This window comes from Stenella coeruleoalba (assembly GCF_951394435.1).
Source record: "Stenella coeruleoalba genome assembly, chromosome: 2".
Lineage (NCBI taxonomy): Eukaryota > Metazoa > Chordata > Mammalia > Artiodactyla > Delphinidae > Stenella > Stenella coeruleoalba.
In genome coordinates, this window is record NC_137147.1 from 64,016,748 (window position 1) to 64,038,019 (window position 21,272).

Below are 21,272 nucleotides of genomic sequence, written 5' to 3' on the forward strand. Positions count from 1 at the left end.
ATGCTCATAGGAAGCAGGTGACATGGCAGGTTCCACAAGGGTAAAACCTTTTCTCAGGTCCGCTTGTTCAGTACCCATTTGATATGAATGGTGAAGGGATGATACTTTTTCAAAGAAAGGTCATACCAATCAGTGTCAAATACAAGGTTGTTCCTTAGGAATGAAGCCTTCTCTTTTTCATTTCCTTCACTGCCAAATTCTAGAAAGTGTAGCCATCGTTTGCTGTCACTGCACAACCATTTGACACTTCAGTCCTTACCTAGTGTTTGGACAGCATTTTGGTGATGTTGCTTCTTCTGGCCTTTTTGAAAGCCTCTCCACTGATTGCTGTGACTCACTTCCCATTGCCTCTTACTTTTCTCGTTTCTGTCATAAGCTCGTTCCTCTGACTGCTCCGCTGATATGCCCTAGCACTCCATTCTTGGCCCCTTTCTCATTCCCTACCCTCTCTCTCTCCTGTGCAATGTCCCGTAGACCTACAGCTCCTCCTACTGTCTAAGTGCTGATGTTTCTGATCCTATATCTTTAAAACAGATTTCTCTCCAGAGATCTAGAGCTATTTTTCCAACTGCTCGCTGGACACTTCTACCTGGATTCCCCGTTAGCACTTAAAACTTACCACCTCTAAAATGGAATTCTTCAACCCCTCCTACTCATTCATTCTCTTAAACCTTTCCTTTCTCCTATATTCTCTGCCTATCTTCGTAAACCATCTCAAACCATCTCGTAATACCCATCTCAAAGCCGGCAACCTGGGAGTCATCTATTCCTTTCTTTCCGTAATCTCTCTCCATATGTAACCAATCACCAAGACCTCTTCCTTGAGTCTCTCAAGCCCCCCTTCCTTGCAGCCCTACCACTGTTCATCCTTTATCACATGGGATATTACTACAACCACCTCCTGACTGCCTCTATTTAACCCAGGCTGTCCTTCAAACTGCCATCAGAGTGATCTTTCAAATACAAAAACTCTCTTATGTTACTTCTCTGAATAAAATCCTCTGAACTTCCCATTGCCCATAAGACGCCATTCAAACTCCTCAACTTAGTATTCAGGGTAGTCCCTTGCAGGGCTGCTGCCTGTCTTCATGGCTTCTTTGTATGAACAAGAAGAAGACACCCCTTTGCAGTCCGGCAGATGCAGAAGGAAGGCTTGGTGAGTGGAGCCTGACTTTATGTGAGAACAAGGCACCCCTTCCATTGGTGGGGGCAGCCCTGCACGAGGGCACAGGGCTTGGCTAGAAAAGCTTGGGCTAAACTCATTCCATGCACTTGTCACCTGACTTCTAGCCGCATCTCCACATGGTGTGGGAGTGTGGCCAAACTCCAGCATATCAGATTTTTTGCAGACTCTCTCCTGCCTCCATGATGGTGCCCGTGCCTTCCAGGAACCGCTCTCCCTCTAGCACCCACGATTAGCTCCTACTTATCTTTCAAGACTTGCTTTAAGCATCTCTGCCCTCTCAGCCTGAATTAATTGCCATTACTTAGGGCAACCCCGACACCCAGTCTATATGTCTGTCATGTCCTGTTGTCAGGCCGTTGTAATGATTAACGTTTACATTTGTCTCCTTCCCTACTTTGTGAACAACTTAAGGGCAGAGGGTAATGCTTTATTCATCTTTATAATCCTGGCCTGGCTTGTGTAAATTCTCACTGAATTGATTGTAGGACAACTGCCAGAAATGAAACAAAACATCAGATTCTATCTAGGTTTAGACAGAGCTACAGGGCTTACATTTATTATGAAAAAAATTAAGAAAAGAATGGTACTATTTAGTGATGCAAAACCATTACAAAATGCTCCAGAGAGGAATTGTTATTTCTCACTTACGAGCAAAGGCATGAATAGGAGAGGGCAAATGCTGACAGTAGGCAGGGAAAGCACTGGCCTTTCAGAAAGTATATGAAGGGCCTTTAAGGCAAGATTTAAGAGGTGGCCAGATGCAGGAGACAGCTGTGATGTGAGTAGGGGCACCTGAGCTGAGAAGCGACCTGAATTAAACCTAAGGGCAGAAAGGGGAGCTTCTGTTGAAAGCCCACTCTTGACATTGACTGTATGTTTGACCTCTGGGCAAGTCATTAACCTGTGTGTCTTAGTTTTCCACATCTGTAAAGTGGAGATAATAGTGCTTCCTTACTTCAAAGAATTACAGATTAATCAGTGTCTGAAAAATGTCTCTAACTTGGGAAACTCTATGTAAATATCTAGTGTAGCATGTAGGAAAGTCAGGTGTAAATGCCAGAGAAATCAATCTGAGCTTTCTTTCAATTTATTCAAAATGTTAAAAAGGAAAAATAAGCACTAGTGTCCTTATCCTGAAAAATGCTATTAAGGAAACAGTAGTTAGATTTTCATATTGGGAAAAACGTCCTTTTATAAGTCTTCCCCTCCCCCCATCCACGTGACCCCAAAGCAGAGGTGTCTGCTGAGGTTTGTGAAGTCCAGGTGTGTGGGACAGAGGCCTCCTGGATGACTCAATAGGAACTAGAAAAGCTGCTCGTGCCGGGTGGACTCTGCCAGTGCAGACTGCCGTCGGCTTCCCCGCGTGGGTCACGAGCTGCCTTGTTTCTCCCCTCCTCGCCCACCGCCCAGCTTCCACCTCCAGGGAGAGGATGGGCGGGGGCTTCCATCGGAGGCTGATGTGCGCTCTTGGGATCCTGTAATGTGATCCCCAAATAAAAAGGTTAAAGGTTTACAGCCAGTCCTTCCCCAGCTTTCTAAAAAGGGAAGGTTTCGCCTAAGGACCTTTGGGTTATTGGCTCGCTTGAGGGCCTCCTCATGCTGAGTGGGGGTGACTGGGGGGAGGGGGGGAGGCAAGGGGGGAAGCTGCCAAGGGAGGTCAAATTGCGCCCCAGGAGAGACAATGAAAGGACCCCAGAGGAGCTCTTCTGTGCAGGAGGGAGGGAGGCCGGCACAGGACCAGGCGGTAAGGGGAGCTGGCCACAGTGAGGAGAGAGCAACGCGCCCCAGAGGTGGTACTCCCTTGCCTGGGGTGGGGGGGGGAGGGGGGGAGAGGGAGGGGGAGGGGAGGGGGAGGGGGGTTGTTTGCCTGTGAAGACAAGGGTAGGCCGGGGGAGAGAGAGGCTTTGAAGGGCGGATTTATCAGCTTGCTGGGCCACGGACTGGTGTCCTATCTTTCTCCTTCCCATCCCACTGCCCCTTCCTTTAATGAGTTTATATATTAAATAAGATTGATTTTAAGGCAAGGTGACCTCCAATAGACTAGGTACGTTCAAGGAACTGGAAGGTTTTAGTGAGCGCGGTAGAGAAGGCTGACCAAGGTTTCGAAGAATTATGCGGGCACCTGAACACCGGGGCGGCCTCGGCGGTGGCCCGGGTGCGGGGCGCTGGTCGGACGAGCCCACGTCCCCAGTGTCAGCCGTGTCGCCTCCCCCGCCTGTGCTGCTCACTGCTGGGCACCAGCCCTACCTTTTCCTGGACAGTTTAACGCCAAGGAGAAGAGAATCTGGTTTAAGTGCAAGCGGTACGTCCCCAAGGGCTGCCCTCGAGGGTGAAGTGTGACTGGGGGACTCATTGCATTGTCTCAGGTGCTTGGGTTCATATCTACTTTTGAGGAGTTTGAATGTCCTCCCTCTTCGCTGTTCTGAATTACACTGCTTTGCCTGCATAGCTTGCCGGTTAGAAGCAGAGGCCGATGAGAAAGTTCTCTCATACAGGGAGTTAATGGTAAGCACCAGTGTACGATGGATTTAACCCTGTTGTACAAAGTTTTCTCTGAAGAGGGTACTTGCTCTATGCTGCTTTGCTATTTTTCTTCTGAATTGTGAGATGCACCTGTTATCTAGGGAGGGTAGGCCTGTGACCTTAAGTGATGTTCAATGACTCAGTAAAGCAGTTTGACTGTGGGGGCTTCACACAAAGCACAAACCATTACTGTGTTTGGAATTATTAACCTTTTGTAATAGTTTTAGTAAAGCGGTTTAGAGCTGAACGTTCTGAGCAGCTCTGTTCCTGACTCGTATATTGACTTGGGTAAGGTATTTACACCTGTTCTGAGTTCCGTCCCCACCTCCACTCACCTCTTCCAGCTGAAGGAGGAGCTGTGAGAACAGGGCTCAAGCTTGATGCACACGTATCACCATTATTTAAACAGGGCACATGTTATCGCATGGTTGTTATTTCCTTGGCTTTCAGAGACTCTTTTTTTTTTTGTACTAGAACTGCCTGAAATGGAATAAACCTTCTGTCTGCTTTTATCTTCCAAATAAGATCTTTTCAAAGATGCTTCTTTGGGGGAGTCTGGAATAATTAATTCTTTCCCCTGCATCTTTCTCAATGCATTTAATTTGAACTTTCTTAATGAAAACTCATCTCTCATAAATGCTGGGTTGGCCCATTTTGTGTGTGTCTGCTCTGTCCTGCTTTGAGTGATGTGTAAATAAGAGGCAATCTGGTGATGAGTTTTGCTTGTGTGGTGCGGAAGGGTGGAGAGGGAGGAGGGTTTGATGAATAGAGGCGACCAGAAAATGTACTTGATAATAACATGGCCGTGATTGATGTTGTAATTCCTGAAAAATTATCATTATGATATAATTATTTGTTTATGAACTGTGCCCTGAGACTCCCAAGTTTGTGATTATTCATGGCACAGATAAAACTCTAAAGTCAATAATTCATCAAGGGTGTAATGGTTTTGTTTGGGGGGAGGTAGGAGGGTCACAGGGATATTACATCCTGTTTCTGACACTTCCGCTATAAATCTGAGAACTCCTTCAGTACAAGGAAGAGCCATCTCCTTACCCTCTGCTCCTTTTTTTTTTCTTAAAGTGGTCTTCGTAGTTTGCATATATTATTTTAAAACAGAAATTAATTTTATTGTAGAAAAATTTCAACAGAGGAACATTATCTGGGTCACTCCTGTTGGTGTATCTCATGACTGCCGGTAGAAAGATAACAGAACAAAAAACAACTGTGCTTTGTCCCCAGGAAAGTACAAGACAATCTTACACTAATCGCTTTGATTTTGGTCCGTGAAAGGAGACAAAAAGAGGTCTATTCATTTTCAGAAGGTTGACGAGTTTGGCCTCATGATTTTTATTTGACATTTGAGTGGATGATTTTACACGTACATATCAGGGGTCTTGGCATCTCACCCCACTTCTGCTCCTGTAATGGCTGATACTGTAGTTTCTCTAATTCTTTCAGTTTCCTTCTCGTGGTCGTTTTTCCCTGCCTCAGTTTATTTACAAGAGAGTAGCCCACTGGGAATTTGTTATGGATGCATTATGTGCTTTTATCCCAGGGTTCAGAGTTCTATAAATGCTGGGGCCAGGTCTCTCCTGTCCAGCAGGGCTGGGCGAAGTCGTCTCAGAGGGCACATAGAGCACAATGAAAATGAGCGATGTTTTCACAGGGACAGGCCCTTGCTCACCTTCCATGCCTAGGGAACAAGTGAACTTCTTTCCTTAAATTGCTTTTCCCCTAAGCACATGCCAGCATTACATGAGGGCTATATATGTATAGGAGGTGGGAGACCTACCTTGTCAAACGTTTGTGAAAAGACCAAGGTGTTCTGGTTGACTAGAGGCTCAAGATGAAATAAACAATTTGGCCTGGCTGCTAAGAAGTGACTTCAGTTTCAGACTGTTTTAATTAAAATCTCAGAGTCCTGAGCAAAAGATGTAATGGGACTTTTAGCTCAGGCAGGCACCAGATAACACCTGGAGCTCTGTGATCGGTCCGGGGTGCCACGTTTTAAAAGGGGCCATTATGGGTTGAGTTGTGTCCTCCAAAGAGTTGATGTCCTAACCCCCCATACCTCAGCATGTGACTTTAGTTCCATTTCCTTCTCAGGGTAGGGTCATTGCAGATGTAATTAGTTAAGATGAGGTCATACTGGAGTAGGGTGGGCCCTTAATCCAATATGACTGGTGTCCTTATTGGTAGAGGAGAGACACGCACAGCGGAGAGAACTCCGTGTGAAGATGCAGATACACACAGGGAGAAGATGGCCATGTGATGGTAGAGGCACACATCAGAATGTTGCATCAAGAAATGCCCAGGATTGCTGTTCCCCACCAGAAGCTAGGAGAGAAGCAAGGAGCAGACTCTCCATCAGAGCCTTTCAGAGGGAATCCACCTTTATGGCACCTTGAATTCAGACTTCAAGTCTCCAGAATTGGGAGACAATACATTTCTGCTGTTTCAAGCCACACAGTTTGTGGTAGTGAGGCAGCCATAGGAAACCAATTCGGGGGCCTTGACAAATTCTGGTGCACCCAGATGAGGGTGACTAGGATGGTGAAGGGACCTGCCACAATGCCATTGGAGGAACAATGGAAAGAACAGGTGACAGTTAACCCAGAGACTTATCGATACTCTGATATCCATCTTCACATATTTGAAGGCCACTCAGATGGCAGAGGGTTGAGATCTAGTCCATTTAACTCCAGAGGGAAGATTTCAGTTCAGCACCTTCTAAAAATGTTAACAATTCAATTGTGGGCTAGAAAGACCCTCACCACTAGAATTAAGGAGATGTGATTTCTATACAAGAGAGTCTCTCTCGGTTGCTAAGAGTCTCTGGGTGATGACTGAGTTTAGGTAGCTCACTGCTCATCTGTGAGGGTGCACTGTTAACTGGTACCTTCTTATGAATCTAAGCTCCATCTGACTAGCTGTCCATGGGCTACATTGTCAAAGTTTTTCTAAGCCAGTTACTAACTGCTTGGGCTGTTTCCTCTTCCTCCTTTCTCTATTTGTGGTACCTAACTTATTGCTGAATATAGAATAAATAGTATTGTGGACACACACACCCTCCAACCAACATTTCTCGATGGCCAACTCTGTGCCAGCCATCCGGACTACCTGCGAAGGCAGGAATGAATGAACTTGCTGCTTTATCCATTTTGCCATTCCTTTCTTGGTGGAAATTCAATCCATCCTGCCAAACCACATGGTCATTTCTTGTGGAATCACTGACTCTTGACAAGTCATGTTTCGTTTTCATTTTTCCACGTGTCCTCATCCATCAGTATTTAGTAGATCTTCACCGAGCCAAGACTATTCATAAATCATTGAGCTAGGCACTGTGGGGGGACATGAAGATGAACAAGCCATGATTTACGCCTGTGGCGAGTTTACCAGGTCAGCCTCCCTCCCCCGCCCTTATAATGGTTTTCTAGGAGATACAGAAAAGCAGAAACATCTAAGGGTGTTAGCTTACCTTAGCATCCCAGAATTGTTTCTTAAGCCTGCTAGCTGTCATCATTCTTTGAGACTCATGCTCACGAATAAGGTTTGCCTTGTTCACTACATGATATGAAGGATTAGCGAAGGTATTCTTCCTTTTCTTCCAAGTCCTTCACTCTCTCTAATTTTTGAAACTGGATAACAATCTTCTTGGCTTGAACAGACTATCTTCTGGGCTTGAAAATATACATTATCTCTTACCTTCAATGCAGTGCAGAGACCAAGTTGATTTCAAATTGTTCAGCATGTTGTTCAACATAAATATGCTTTGTCTAGGGGTAGGTGAAGATGGGTAAGAGTTATAGCCCAAAAGGACTAAGACCAGTTTCTTTATGCTCAGCTGAATGCATATCTTCCCTCTTGTCCTGCCTGCAACTTTATTTAAAGGTTTGCTGCTGCTGTTGTTCCTCATTGCCAAATGGATAAGTGTCAGAATCAGCTGGGAAGGAGAAGAGATGCAGAGGGCTGGCCTTAGATCCCTGTTCTATCCATCACCTGCAAACTGAAGCCTTAACCAAGTGACTTGCTGCCAGACTGGCAAGGGAGAGGTCCTGTGCCTCTGAGGAGCTCAGGGTTCTGGTTTGGCTGGCAGCCCCAGGGCTGGGGAAGTGGCAGGGCTGCCCAGTTGTCAGTGGGTCTGCGCCCAGAGCTCACGCCCTCTCTTTTTGGCTAAGAGGTGTCCTTTATTTAATTAGTGACATATTTTAGCATTGATGGGTACAAATAAAGGACAGGAAACTTGATGCTAAGGAGGCTTGAGCCTGGGTAAGCATCGAGGATTTCTATCACCTCTATTGCAGAAGCTCCAAATATCATGACGATTTCAACTCACCCATCACCATGTCTGGCTTTCCTTTTTCAACTCCCAACTGCTACTACCTCCAGATCACAGGGTGAAGGGGTGTCCAGAATTAAAGTGTTATGGCCAACCAACATTGTCATCGTGCCAACAGAGGGTCAGCCCTCAGCCTTGGTAGACCCTCCCCCATGCAAAGCTCTGAAAGCCATGGCTAACAGCCTGGTCCGTCAACACCTTCAGACAGAGTGCCTTGGGTAAGCTGGCTTCAACACTCACTGTCATCTGTTCAGGACCACGTGTCCAGCTTCATCAATTTGTTTGCTTCTCAATATTGCTCTACTATATTCTTCTGACTCTCAAGAGCAAAAAGGAAAGATAGGTTTTGGCAAAGTAGTTGAGAGAATCCGGTTCTGTATTCTCAGTCACCCTCTTCCTATTTCTGATTTTGAAGTACTTATTTCCAGGGATCCATAAAGGGTCTAGTGGAGAGATCTAGGACCCCACAACCATAACTGCATTTCCACATCCTCCAGTCTGAAGCTATCCTCCGTTAACCAAAGGTACCCTCAAATTAGCAAATGTCATCAAAGACTTAAAGTAGGACATGATAATCACTATAGTTGGGAGATTCTGGACAAAGTGCTTGCCTTTTCTTTCCACTCAACCCATCCATATGTCTTCCTTTTCTGGAGAGCACAGACTTAACAGGTGACCCACCTGTATCCTTAACTTTGAGAGAGCGGCTGAAGTTTCCCCTCTTTGTTTATTTTTTGGAGTTGGCCAGCTGACCTGCCTCAAAAAGGGACAGGCTGGATGCTGACCTACCCAATAACACAGCACAGTCATGACTGACTTGGCTTATCTGGAGAAAGAAAATACATATTTAGTATAAAGAGAAGATATAAGCAATGGAACAGTTGGTTATACATTAGAGCTCATAATAAGTGAAAATCTCGAGTGCATTTTCAATGATTAATGTATGAAAACTCTCATCATTTACTGTGCGTTAATCAAGAAAAAATGCACACTTCCCATAGTGGTTAATGTCGCAGGCCCGTTGTTCAGCTCTGATAACGTACATAGTAATGCTCATGTGACAATGAGTTGGGGTAGCTGAGAATCTAGGATGGTTGCACATTTGATGTAGTATTTGGATTAGCATCTTAATCTGTGCCTTGTCAGTCAGCCTCATCGGTACACAAGCTATGCATTTTGTCCAAAACTAGCAAAAATATGGATGCTTTAAAAATTTTTTTCTGTTTTGTTCAAATCAAGAATAATGACCAAGGTACCTGCTTAAACAAATACTACCAGCATTCATTAGTTAGGATGGTTACATGTAAAAGAAATGATGCCAGATAGTAACAAATCCAAGAGAAGTTTATTATGAAAATGGCACCTGCAGATGAAAAATTAAGTTACATAAAGACAACCATGTATGTGACATGTATGAGAATCTACAAAAGTATAAAAAGAACCCTGTTGTAAATGAAGTATGTACATTTCTGATTTGCAGCATTATAAATGGTCAATGAAAAAAAATGTTTCAAAATGAGCCAGGCACTCAGGAAGTTAGGTCCCGTTAGCTTCACACAAAACAAATGTACCATAGCTGTCGCTTTGTAATGTTTTAATTTTTTTTATATATATATTGTAGAGTTGGTAACACTGCTAAGATTTTTACGAACAGAATATCCCTTTCCCCATTATTCAGCTACTTGGCACCAGTCTCCTCATAAAAGTTTTCATATATTTGTACAAGAAATAGTTAAAAACACAGACACAGTCTTCACAGGTAATGAAGTATTTTTTTTTTCCACTTTGTAATTTTAACACTATGGATTTAGACAGCAGCTGTGATTATCTGTTAGTTTAAATCACCAGAAATCATTTTGACACAACACAGAAACATTTATAAAAGAAAATAAAAAACAGCCGTCTAGCTGTTCTTTGTAGCTGATAGGTGCGTTCCTTTGATTGTTCAATAGCTAGAGCAGAGCTTCCAAAATGACTCTTTAAATTTCGTGATTGGCCTTCTTCACTTCCTAAACCTACTCAAATCCTTCAAGTAAGTGCTCACTATTAGAATTTGTGGCATTAAACTTCTTTTCACTATTCCACAGTGGTTTGGGCCCAACTCATGGAATCAAAGGGCCTGGAGGAATCCACTCAACACAGTGATATTCAAAGGACAGCCGAGTTACTATATTAGCATTGCACACATAAACAAATATATACGACAATTCTATAGTCCATCCCCCCCCCCCACCGCTCCCCTTTTGTTTTTAAAAAATGTTGGTTGACCTTTGAAATAATTTTCTGTCTCACTGGTAAATTGCTTTATATATTGCTCCATCAGCCAACCTGGAAGGAAACCAAAGCAAAGCACCCACTGCTTATAGGTAGAACACAAGGGACTCTGGGAATGTTAACTACTGAGGCTATATGGCATCAATTATTTCATATATCTGAGCGTTATTCTTCAGTGCTTTGTGTGGCACTCCAGAAGAAAGAGTCATACCCAGAATTCCATTATGGGAAAAATGGCTCCATTAACCTTGAGCTAGTTAAGAGTCTTTTTATCTCTGAGAATGAAAAAGATTTTGGAGAAGTTGGGGTTGGGGGGGAGATGAGGCAGGAAAAGGGGAGATGAGAGAGAGAGAGAAAGATAGAGAGGGAGGGAGGGAGGGAGGGAGGGAGCAGGGAGGGAGAGAGGGAGAGAGAAAGGGGAGAGGTTGGGAGAATATACACCAGCAAAGCAACAGCAGAAATCTTCAAAAGTGAAATGGAAGATTCACAGACAGTAGAAGCAGCATAGGGTGACGTTACAGAGGAAGGCCACCACACAAAACTCACTAACCCCCAAGAATCACTGATTCACTAGGACTGCAGGAATGGGACTGTACTAGAGATAGAGCACAGAGAAGACAAAGGACAAAACAACTACATTAGCTTAGTATATACTGCATATAGAAACACACATTGAAACTGCAATGGACTGACAGCCAAGGACACGTACACAGTGCACACATTACAGTTCTCACATCTGTTATTAGATGCCTTAACAATCAGCTGACAAAAATGGAGTGGAAGAAGAGTTTATACTTGACAGTCATTTGGAGTGTTTGACACTACACTGATTTCTGGCAACAAAGACAAAATAGGGTATTTTTTTCTTTTTCTTTTTTTTTTCTTTTTTTTTTAAACTTAATGTGCAGTTGCAGTTATCTGTTTGAAGCTTATTTTAACCCATTCTTTAGTTTTAAACCTTACTGGTTCCAACCTAGAAATAAAAGAACCAAAGGGGAAAAAAAATCCACCAAATCAGTCCCTCAAAATACAACCTTCCTTTTCTTTTTTTTAGCAAGAAATGAAAAAATCAAAAAACGTTAAATATTTTTTTCCTTCTTTACTCCAAAGTGTTATTGAAGTTGCAAAAATTAGCCTCAGTTAGACTGAGAAAAGGAAAGAAAGAAAGCTCAACGAAAGGCAGTATGTACCTAAACTGCTCCTCAAATCAGTTTGATTGAGTTTTCCAAAAGCCCTTTTAAAAAGGGCTCTCCTGACCCATTAAATTTAATGTGAGGCTATGTTAGTTGGGAGGTAAAAAATTTTAAGTCCTGCAGCAAACATTAATGAGGGCTTTGTCTTAACTAACCAAGGAGACTGCAGCAATGGACTCCAGACCAGGACAGAACACATTATTTTCAAAACCCAGCCAGGAGCTGCATTTTGTATGAAGACATTACAGATTAATAAATGATAGCACCATGGTTTTAGAAATTAAGTTAATGTTTCAGTAATTAACATTTAGTCCAACTTTTTTTTTAAACATTCTAGTCACAGGCCAGAAATTAAGTTTAAGAACCCAAAATTATTTTTATGTGCAAGTAAGAAAATCTTAAAATCTTAACCATAAAAAGAGAATTAAATTCTGCATAAAATTCTAAAATACTATCCCCCTATTTTCAAAGGAATTAGGAACAGAAACAAAAACACCACCCCATTTCATTTGACTTAGTCAAACAGGGCACATTGTTTATGCTTGTCTCTTTCAATCTTGATCATATCAAGATCTTTACGAAGAAAACTCAATGGTTGTCATTTCAGAAATCTCTTGACCACAAGACTGAGTATTCAATGGCAGAGGCATATACACATTAAAGACATCTTAATAAAGATGCAAAGGAAAGCAAAACAACCCAACACACATCTCGGGAAGAAGACAAAATGGCAGGCAACTGGTCGTCTGACCCTCTGAAGGCCAAAAATAAACATATCTTTACAGCAAAGAATGAGTCCAGTGAAAGAAAGAGGGGATGGAACGGGGACCGTCGTGGCGAGAGAAGATGCTGACCTGCTCGAATTCAAAGTGCTAGAATCAAAGGTCTAAACGAAAACTCCGACGATGCCTCCGGGCAGAGCCCCGGGCCGCGCTGGGCGGTGCTCAGTCCTCCTTGCGCTCCAGAGTCTGTGCCGCGTGGATGCCGTTGCTGTAGACGGGGAAGGGCAGCGTGGAGAAGAGTCCCTCGGCCGTGGTGAACACGTTGCCGGTGGGCATCTGCGTCAGGCTGGCCGCGCTCACGGCGCCGCCAAACGGTCCCGACATGTTGAGCCGGTGCACGTGGTGGTAGAGCATCTCCATGGGCGTCTTGGGGTCAAGGCCGAAGCCCGGGCTGTTAACATCCACGAAGTTAACAGCGTGCGCGTTGGGCAGCAGGTTGCCCTGCATGGCCAGGGTCACCTCGGCTGGCGCGTAGCGGATGGTGCCCGTGGTGTAGACCCTCTGCGCGGCCGTGCTGGTGGCCGCCAGCGTCCCGGTCACCCTGTGCACCAGCGGCAGCACGACGTTGCCCGCCTGCAACCTCTGCAGCGCCTCTAGGTCCCCAGTGTACAGCAAGGAGTTGGACGCTCCGGGGCCGCTCCCGCCGCCGCTGCTTCCGCCCCCAGGGTGCTTGTCCCGCGGGGACGCCGAGAGCGGGGGCGACAGCGGGTCGGAGGCGACGGGGGCCAAGGCCGCGGGGGCCGAGGTGCCGAACTGAGTCTTGCGGGCGGCGGCGGCGGCGGCAGTGCCGTCGGCACCGGGCGGAGTGAGGACCGAGTCGGGGATGGCCACGTGCAGCCCCCCGCCGCCTGCGCCGCCCGGCGGGGACGGGAAGTGCTCGGAGCTGGGGGGCTTGGTCATGCTGTAGGGCGACTCGTTCCGGGAGATCTCCCGGTTGGGCGGGTAGTTCCAGATGCTGCTGTCGTTGTCGAAGTTGATGGGTTCCGAGATCTCCGTCTTGATCTTGAGCACCGAGGCACTGTTGGGGGAGGACAGCAGCCGCGGGGGCTCCACCAGGCCCGCGTCCAGGCCGCCGGGGCTCGACGCGCTGGACAGGCGCCGGCGGCTGGCGCTGCCGCCCTTCTGCCGTTTCCGCCTCTTCTTGCGCTTCTGGTGCTTGCTGGAGGCCTGCGCGCCCGCCTCGCCCGCGCTGTCCGAGTCCTTGGCGCTGTCCGACGACAGCGACTCGCAGTTCTGCAGCCGCAGGTCCGACTCGCTCTCCACGTAGCGCTCGACCTTGATCTGCATGGGGCCCAGCGCGCCGAAGCCGCCGCCGTCCTCGGCCGCCTTGGGGTTCTCAAAGTCCGAGTGCTCGAAGCTGTCGTCGCTGTCGCGGCTGTCCGGGTTGCTGGAGCTGTGGCCGTCGTCGTTGCAGTTCATGTCGTTGTCGCACGTGTTGCCTGACTTCTTGCGGTCGGGCTCCGGGTCTTCGCTGTTCTCGGACTGGTTCCCCTTCTCGTCGGACTTGGAGTTCTCGTTGTCCTCTGCGTGGGGCCGGCGGCCGCGGCGGGTAGGGGGCGGGAGAGGAGACACAGGAGACAACGGATTAGCAGGGCAAGACCCACCTCTCACCTGCGGGGGTGGGGGAGGGGAGGGCGGAGGTGGGGGGGGGCGTCGCCTTATCCTGAGCTGCTCCACTGCCTCGGTTACTTAAAGCCTGGGCTTTCCCTCTCTTGAGGACCTACATTAGAGGGACCCTGACTCAGAAGTGTGGTCCCCGGACCTGCCCGCAGCATTGGCATCACCTGGAGGCTTGCTACAAATGCAGAATCCCAGGCTTCCAGCCAGACCTACTGGATCCGATTCTTCATTTGAACAGGATCCCCAGGTGATTCTTAGGCACGTTAACATTCGAGATGTTCTGCGAAAATGCTCACAGACTCGGGAGTAAATAACCGGGAATAAGGTGGTAGTGACACAGAAAAATGATGATTTGCAAGGTGACTTTCCAAAGAGGTCTGCACCTTCCCCTGGTAAATATCTGCTCGTTATTGAAAACCATAGTCTCCATTCCTAAAGTTATTTTTCTCTAGAGCACTGAACGCCATCTGATTCATTGTATGTTTTATTTTTATTTACTTCTGCCTCTTCCCCCAACTGGAATATAAGCTCCACAGGGCAGGGAATTTTTGTCTTTTTTGTTCACTGCTATATACTATATAAATAAGGAGCAGAGATTGTCTGTTCTAGAACTCTGCCCTAGTAAAGAACTTTCTCGAATGAATGCAATTTACAGGAAATCAATCAAGATCCTCCCCACCTGCTTCGGCCTCCCTGAAGCTGTGTCTGGAGTAGAGGGAATACGGTACAAGAGCATGTTCCCTAAGGACGGGGTTTGTGGCCGGTGTGCCCTAGTCATCTGGCACATTTTAGGGAGGATAGATTTTCTCAGTGATAGAACCTCAGAACCTTTAGGGATGATGCTGATTTTATGGCTCTGCCTTTGGACGGCAGCCTGGGCTAGCACCTTGGACAAATCATGTAACTACTCCGGCCTTCATTTATTTAGCAGAAAAGGCTGGGTTAGGAGAGGCTTAGGCTGTTTTGCAGCCATAAAGTCTATGAGTTATGTGCCCCTTGCATCTATGCGTGTCTGTGGAAGGGGACTGGGAAGTGGAGGAAAAGTAAATTTTTCTATTAGCTTTCCTGTGCTCCAAAGAACGACTCAAAGTTTGCTTCCCAAAATAACTAGGAATGGGAAGGCATGGATTTGTTCAGCATAGATTCAGAAAATGAGTAACAGACGGCACCCAGAAAGAGTCATTTACCGATGCCATTAAGTATCCCACTCTAGAGGTTCAATCCCAGCTTGGTGAGGATGTGAATATTTGGGGCTCAAAGTCACGGTCTGTCTTGGAGCAACAGAGATAGCCCTGCTGTCTGCTTCTGGTAAAGAGGTTGGAGCTAGCTATGGGGTTAGGGCCGGGCTTCTTCTGTATGGAGGACTGACATTAAGTGATGGCTCAATCAATCAATCTCTCTGTATATTTGTGTATATATATTTATATACCATAATATACCTATGTGTATGAATACATACCACAACATGCATATATGTATATATTTATATGCATGTATATATTTACATAACACCACATACATAAACGTGTGTTGTATGTATGTGCACGCACTTATGTAGTGTGTACATCTGTATGTAGTGGTATATAAGTATATATACATATATGTGTTGAGAAAGACTCAGTAATAACTTGACGTGACATATATCCCTATATAAACTTTGACCGGTTGCTTCGTTCAGATGACACTCCTTTGGCCGTTGCCCACCCCTCAAGTTTGGAAAGGCAAGCCGTAACTGCAGAACACGGAGAAGTCGTAATACCTGTAATACCTGAGGTGTCTTTAGAGTCTGACTCAGAGTCGGAGGTCTCTGAGGATTCCGAAGTTTTCTCCGGCAGGTGGGGAAGCTGTGCGATGTCCATTGGCGTGTCCTTGTATTCGGGGTTGCTGTGGAGGAGGGAGGTGTTCATCAAGAGTGCAGATAACCCTTCTGGATGGGTTGCTTCTGACCATCTTCTTCCCACTTCCTTGCCCCAAACTTCTGGAGTTTAGAGGGTTTGAAAGACTAAGCATGCAATCATTTCTCAGCTCATCATGGGACTTTTACAGAAGCTTGGATTGCATGCGCTGGGCAACAGGTGCACCTTGCCACAATGACTGAATACCCAAATGCTACGTGAAAGCCACCAAAAAGCTTTCAAATAATCAGGTACCACTGGGGGCAGGGAACTGGGCTGCTTGACATTCCTCCCAGTACCACACCTGGGGGAAGGGAGGATGAGAGAAGCACCCTCAACAATTCATTCCCCTGCCTCCCGGTGTGCCCTGCCTTCTCCTGGGCTCCTGATGAGTCCATTGCTTCAGTACCCTTGTCTTGGCTCCTTGACGGAGTGTCCTCAGCTGTTCAGGTGGCTCTAAGGCTATTGGGGGCGGGAAGTTGGGGGGCAGAGCCCTCAGCACCTAACGATCTGACAGATGCACAGGTGCACCTTGGGCTGCCTGGATTATGGCTACCGAACTGTCAACACACCCATTACAATCACATTTTCATCCGCTCGTGTGGCGTACACCTGTGGCTTGTTAGCTGGAAATCTGATTGCAGTGGGGAGAGTCCCAGTGTGAAAGAATGAAGCTAACCCCATTTGTACAAAAGTGCTTCATTTTTGTTCTATTTTTAATTCAGAAACAAGCCTCCTCTGGAAAAGGGAGTGTGTTCGGTCAGTCAGCGATCTTCTAGAAATGCCACTCCAAGGCCAGGCCAGCATGTGAGCAGTACCAGCTGCGTAATCTGAAGGCACTAGGAAAGTCTCTTGCCTCCAAATGGAAAATCCCTCTTCTGCCCTTCTATCATGGCCAGGCAGCCAGAGACCTTCCATAGGTCTCTATGACTCACTAGCTAATTTCTAGTGAAATTCCTGTATCAAAGAGTCACTGTTTCAGTAACTACACTAAAACTGCAAATATCCCAGGGGGGTTCATTCACTAAGATAACTCATCAGGGCTTTACTCCTTAGTGTGAATTAGCGTCAGCAGCAGAGCTTTCTCTAGATGAGCAAATGAACCAGATGCTGGGAAGGTAGCCTTAGCCCTTACACAGTTTCTGTAATTCTACCAGGTGTTGTGAGGGTACAGGAAGAAGACCGGAGGAGCAGTAATTTCAGAACAGGGACGTGCAAGCCTGGATGGAGCCCAGAAGTGAGGGATTCTGGCCAGGAAGAGGGAGCATGAAAATACTGCTTGGGGAAGAATAAAGGACAGGAATGTGGGAAAGAAAAACCAACTTCAGTAGTTGCTATCAGGCCAAGGCCCTTCTTCCTAGACCTCCAGCCTGGAGAAGTGATCCTGATGAGTGACAGACCTGGGGAGCTTCCTCTGCTAAAGCTCATGTATGTCAGTCTCCTTTGGTCCAGATGCCATGTGGGTTCACCAGTCCCTTGTCGGCCAACTCCCAGTCTTCTATTATTGAACCCAGGGTGAGTCTTCAGGTCAGCTGAAACACGTCTGGCATGCCTGAGATCAAAGCTCTTTGAGCCTGAAGGCTGGGCTTTGGTACCCAAACTGCTTCCTTCCTCTCCGTATGGAATGAGGCGGGCCAGGAACACCAAACGCTCATGAGCTTGTACCATGTGATCCTAGGCTAGACCAAGTGTGGATCCAAAGTAGCACCAGCTGCCCTCTCCTCACCCCTCCTCACTCCCTCTGTTTGGGGGCAGAGTAGGAAGTCATGAGGCTGATGAGGCAGTAAGAAAGATCCAGAAGGGAAGAAGTCTCCCTGAATGAGATGAACAACCATAGGGATTACTTTAGTGCCCTAGGCTCCAGCAGCCTGGGGGACGGCCATCCTACAGTCTACGGTGTCCCTGTTACTTATGTCTACTTTTTACTAATAACGGGTCTCCTTGGCACAGTGAATGTCGGTGCCACAATATTCTGTCTTCTCTTCGGCATGTGAGTTTTTATAACCTGCATTGCATACAGCCACTGTTCCGTACACCTCTAAGTAGGAGAATTCCCTGATAGCAGAACCCGTCTTGAGCATATCACAAACACAGGGGCTAGTTTGCATGAAGAGCAGGCGTTGGAGAAAGCCCCACTAGATACCCATACTTTTACCTTTAGAGAGAATTAATGTAGAGTAGAAGAGGTCAAAAAAGGGAAAAGAAAGTAGATGAATGAAGACTCTTCTAAGTGGTGCACATTAAAGCCCTCTCTAGAGCAATAATCATCAGTGTCTGATTGATACGCTATTGGAAGCAAGCACGTTCACGCCTTCAAGTCGTCACCAGCGGACGCGAACACACTCTGAAGGGTCAGCGTGCTGATGAGCCATGGCTGTCTGCATCTCTGTCTCAAAGAAAAATGGGATTCGGTACTCCCTGTCGGCATTCTCAGTCAAAGGGCAACAACTTCCATTCATAAGACCCGCTGGAAGTTTTCCTCCTCAGACCCCATGTGGGCCCTGCTTGGTGGCTTTAGGCCAAGAGGAGCCAAAGACTAGAGTGACAGTGGTGGGAGGGACCCAGGCTGAGCATTTGGATAGCTTCATGGCGGGATTGGTGGAGAACCTCCCAGAAAGCTTGTCCCCAGACGCAGACCACCCAGGCTATGCGTCTTGGTTACTCTGGTGCTAGCCTGAATCCACAGGCAGCAGATGAGGATGGAGAGACGAGGGGTGTTGCACGCTGGAATTCAGGAGGCTGTTGAGCTTGGCTGCATTAATGGATATAAATTGGAGGATGCGTTAAAACAGCGGTCACCCTTGCCTGAGATCCCAGGGCAGGCAAAAGAAGACTGCCTTCGTTTTTACACTGCAATTGTCTCAATTCTGGCAAAGCGACTCCCTTTGCTTACCAACACTTGGCTGTCTGGGGAATCCGACCCTACGTGATACGCAGAGGACTTCAAAGACATGGGATACAGGAGGAATATGAACTCTGCCACTTCTTCCGCATCCCCTTTTCATAATTTTCACAAGGGTTGGAGCGCATGAGTATGAGAACGTGTGGGGGAGAAGGAGATGCTTTTTGAATGCTTCCACTGGAGGCCAACGTCTGTGTTCTTTTTCTGGCCCGAACATTTGTGGGGAAACCAAAGCAACCTCTGCAGAACTGCCCCAAGGTTGGCAGACCAAGAGCTACTGAACATTTCGCAAATCTGCCCTCGAAGTCCCTACCGACATGGCTTTGAACTTTTCCCATTTCTTTGAATCTTGTGGAAAGAAAAGCAGAATTTCCATATAATTCCACACCAGATACTGTCAAAAGATAATACAACATTTCAGCTATTTACCATTGGGCTGCATGTTTTATAACTGAGATGGAAATGAAAAAGAATTCCAAAATATACCTCAGAAGATAATTCACCCAGATGATGTTTTTCTCATTTGCGTTCTTGGCGTTAATAGCTATTGTGGCACTAGACTGTATCCAAATATATCCTCCATTCTTCTGCATCCAACGATAGTACTTTGTCACACATTGGCCCTTATTCAGCACTGGTGAAAAAAACAGAATAGAAGGCATTGCATATTAGGACTGGGACGAAATGGTTATCATCTCTGCAAAATCTGAAGCTTAGAAAGGGGAGGTCCCGGACTTCCCTGGTGGCGCAGTGGTTAAGAATCCGCTTGCCAGTGCAGGAGACACGGGTTCGAGCCCTGATCCGGGAAGATCCCACATGCCGCGGAGCAACTAAGCGACTGAGCCTGTGCACCACAAATACTAAGCCTGCACTCTAGAACCTGCGAGCCACAACTACTGAAGCCCGCCTGCTCCACGACAAGAGAAGCCACCGCAATGAGAAGCCCACGCGCCGTAACGAAGAGTAGCCCCTGCTCACCGCAACTAGCGAGAGCCCGCGGGCAACAACGAAGACCCAACGCAGCCAAAAATAAATAAATTAATTTTTAAAAAAAGAAAGGGGAGGTCCCGCACCCAGCCAGGGGTGCCCCTCTGTACGCTTAATGTAGAATGCCATTAGTAGGACAAATAAAATCACCAATTCAGTGGAGCAGTAGCTCCGGAGCTAGGGTTACTAGCGTTTGTAGCAAGACTTCATTCCATTTTGGACAGTCATGGTGTGAAAGGAAGGATAACAGGACCGCACATCTTTCTGGCTCACAGAACGCCTAATGCGCTGTGGATATTGTCAGTGGGTTTGACATCAGATGGGAACAAAGGCAGATTTGGGTGTGATTTATTCATAGCTTCCAGGTAGCTCTCTTTGCGATTCTGGATATCTGAATGGTTCCAAAGATGCTTTCCTCCTCTGTCTTTGATCATTTCACCTCAGTGTGAGCAGTATCAACCCGTGTCCTTATGTATCGGTTCCTTTTGATCTTGTCGAACAGAATTTATGGTAAGAACTAAATCTACATGGGTTAGTCAGGGGAGATTCTGGTGAGAAATCTGCTGAACGTTGGAACAAAATACATTCCCTCACCAAGTCAGACAGAAACACCGGCCTAAGCGAAGCACAGGTTTGACTTGGCTAGAGCCAAACAGAGTGACAGCTCTACGCAGACTCTGAAATATGGCCCCAAATGAAGGAACAAGTAAAAACAATCAGTAATGTGAAACGGTGCCATTAAATATCCACGGAAAGAGAGCTTTAAAATGCAGATGTTAAAAATGATACTTTAACCAAAATCTTGCCAAGTTGAAATGGATTTGATTTGTATCTGGGCACGCTTGAGCTAGTAAAAGGGGGAAGAGTGCAGTAAATCAGCCCCTGAAATAAAGTGCTACGGATGGGAAGGGTTTAAAAGGATGCCGGAAACGTGCACAACCCGCTGTTATCGCTTGGATACGAATTGCAGACTCCACACCCCCCAACAGCGCGCCAGCTGGCCGGCCACTAGAGGGCAGTGTGCACTCGTCCACGCTGCCCACTTTTGGCACGTCCTTGTCTCCGTCTGCTAAAATGAAAAACCTCTAACTGCTGTAATAAATTTGGCTAAATTAGCTGCTAAATGGTTATCTCAAGTAATATGTATTTGCATTAATCATCTTGCTCTAAACCAGAACAAGCCAGAGTCCTAAAGACGTAGTAAATTCATATTGTCCATTTAATTATGGCTAATAAGTGCTTCATATACAATAGTTTCATGAAGTACATTTTGCTTTTTTTGGGGGGGGGGTTGGATGGGTAAAGGGAAGTCACTTTGGAAAAGGGCTGTGTTTAAGGCTGTGGAAGCTCTTCCCATCATCATGTCGGAGCCACTCTTCCTAGCTCTGAAAGTGGTCAAAAATCAAACCTCCATATATTTTATCCATAAACATATAAACTTCAACGCTTTTCTCCCATTCTCTCTTTTTTTTGTCTCACAATAGACGACATGGATGGTTGTAAAATGTAATACTTATGTCTTAACAGTTGCTTGAGAAAGCCTTGCTTTGATGAGTGCTTCAAAGAGC

At 46.3% G+C, this 21,272-nt stretch overlaps 1 protein-coding gene and 1 long non-coding RNA gene across 21 annotated transcripts in view; one reads left to right on the top strand and one right to left on the bottom strand.

Moving 5' to 3' along the window:
- Positions 1-21,272, top strand: part of LOC307182854 — a 260,562-nt gene that overhangs the window by 82,488 nt on the left and 156,802 nt on the right. The gene's annotated exons all lie outside the window — the stretch shown is intronic.
- Positions 9,421-21,272, bottom strand: part of NPAS3 (neuronal PAS domain protein 3) — an 863,203-nt gene continuing 851,351 nt past the window's right edge. For 14 of the 19 annotated variants that reach the window (XM_079914468.1, XM_079914467.1, XM_079914465.1 and 11 more), the window contains 3 exons: positions 19,204-19,351; positions 15,680-15,804; positions 9,421-13,823 (listed from right to left, as the gene is read on the bottom strand). In XM_079914468.1, the coding sequence (XP_079770594.1) occupies positions 12,463-13,823; positions 15,680-15,804; positions 19,204-19,351 (1,634 nt within the window). In that variant the 3' untranslated portion in view covers positions 9,421-12,462. The remainder of the gene's footprint in view (positions 13,824-15,679; positions 15,805-19,203; positions 19,352-21,272) is intronic. The other 5 variants (XM_079914469.1, XM_079914479.1, XM_079914478.1 and 2 more) reach the window with 1 other exon arrangement.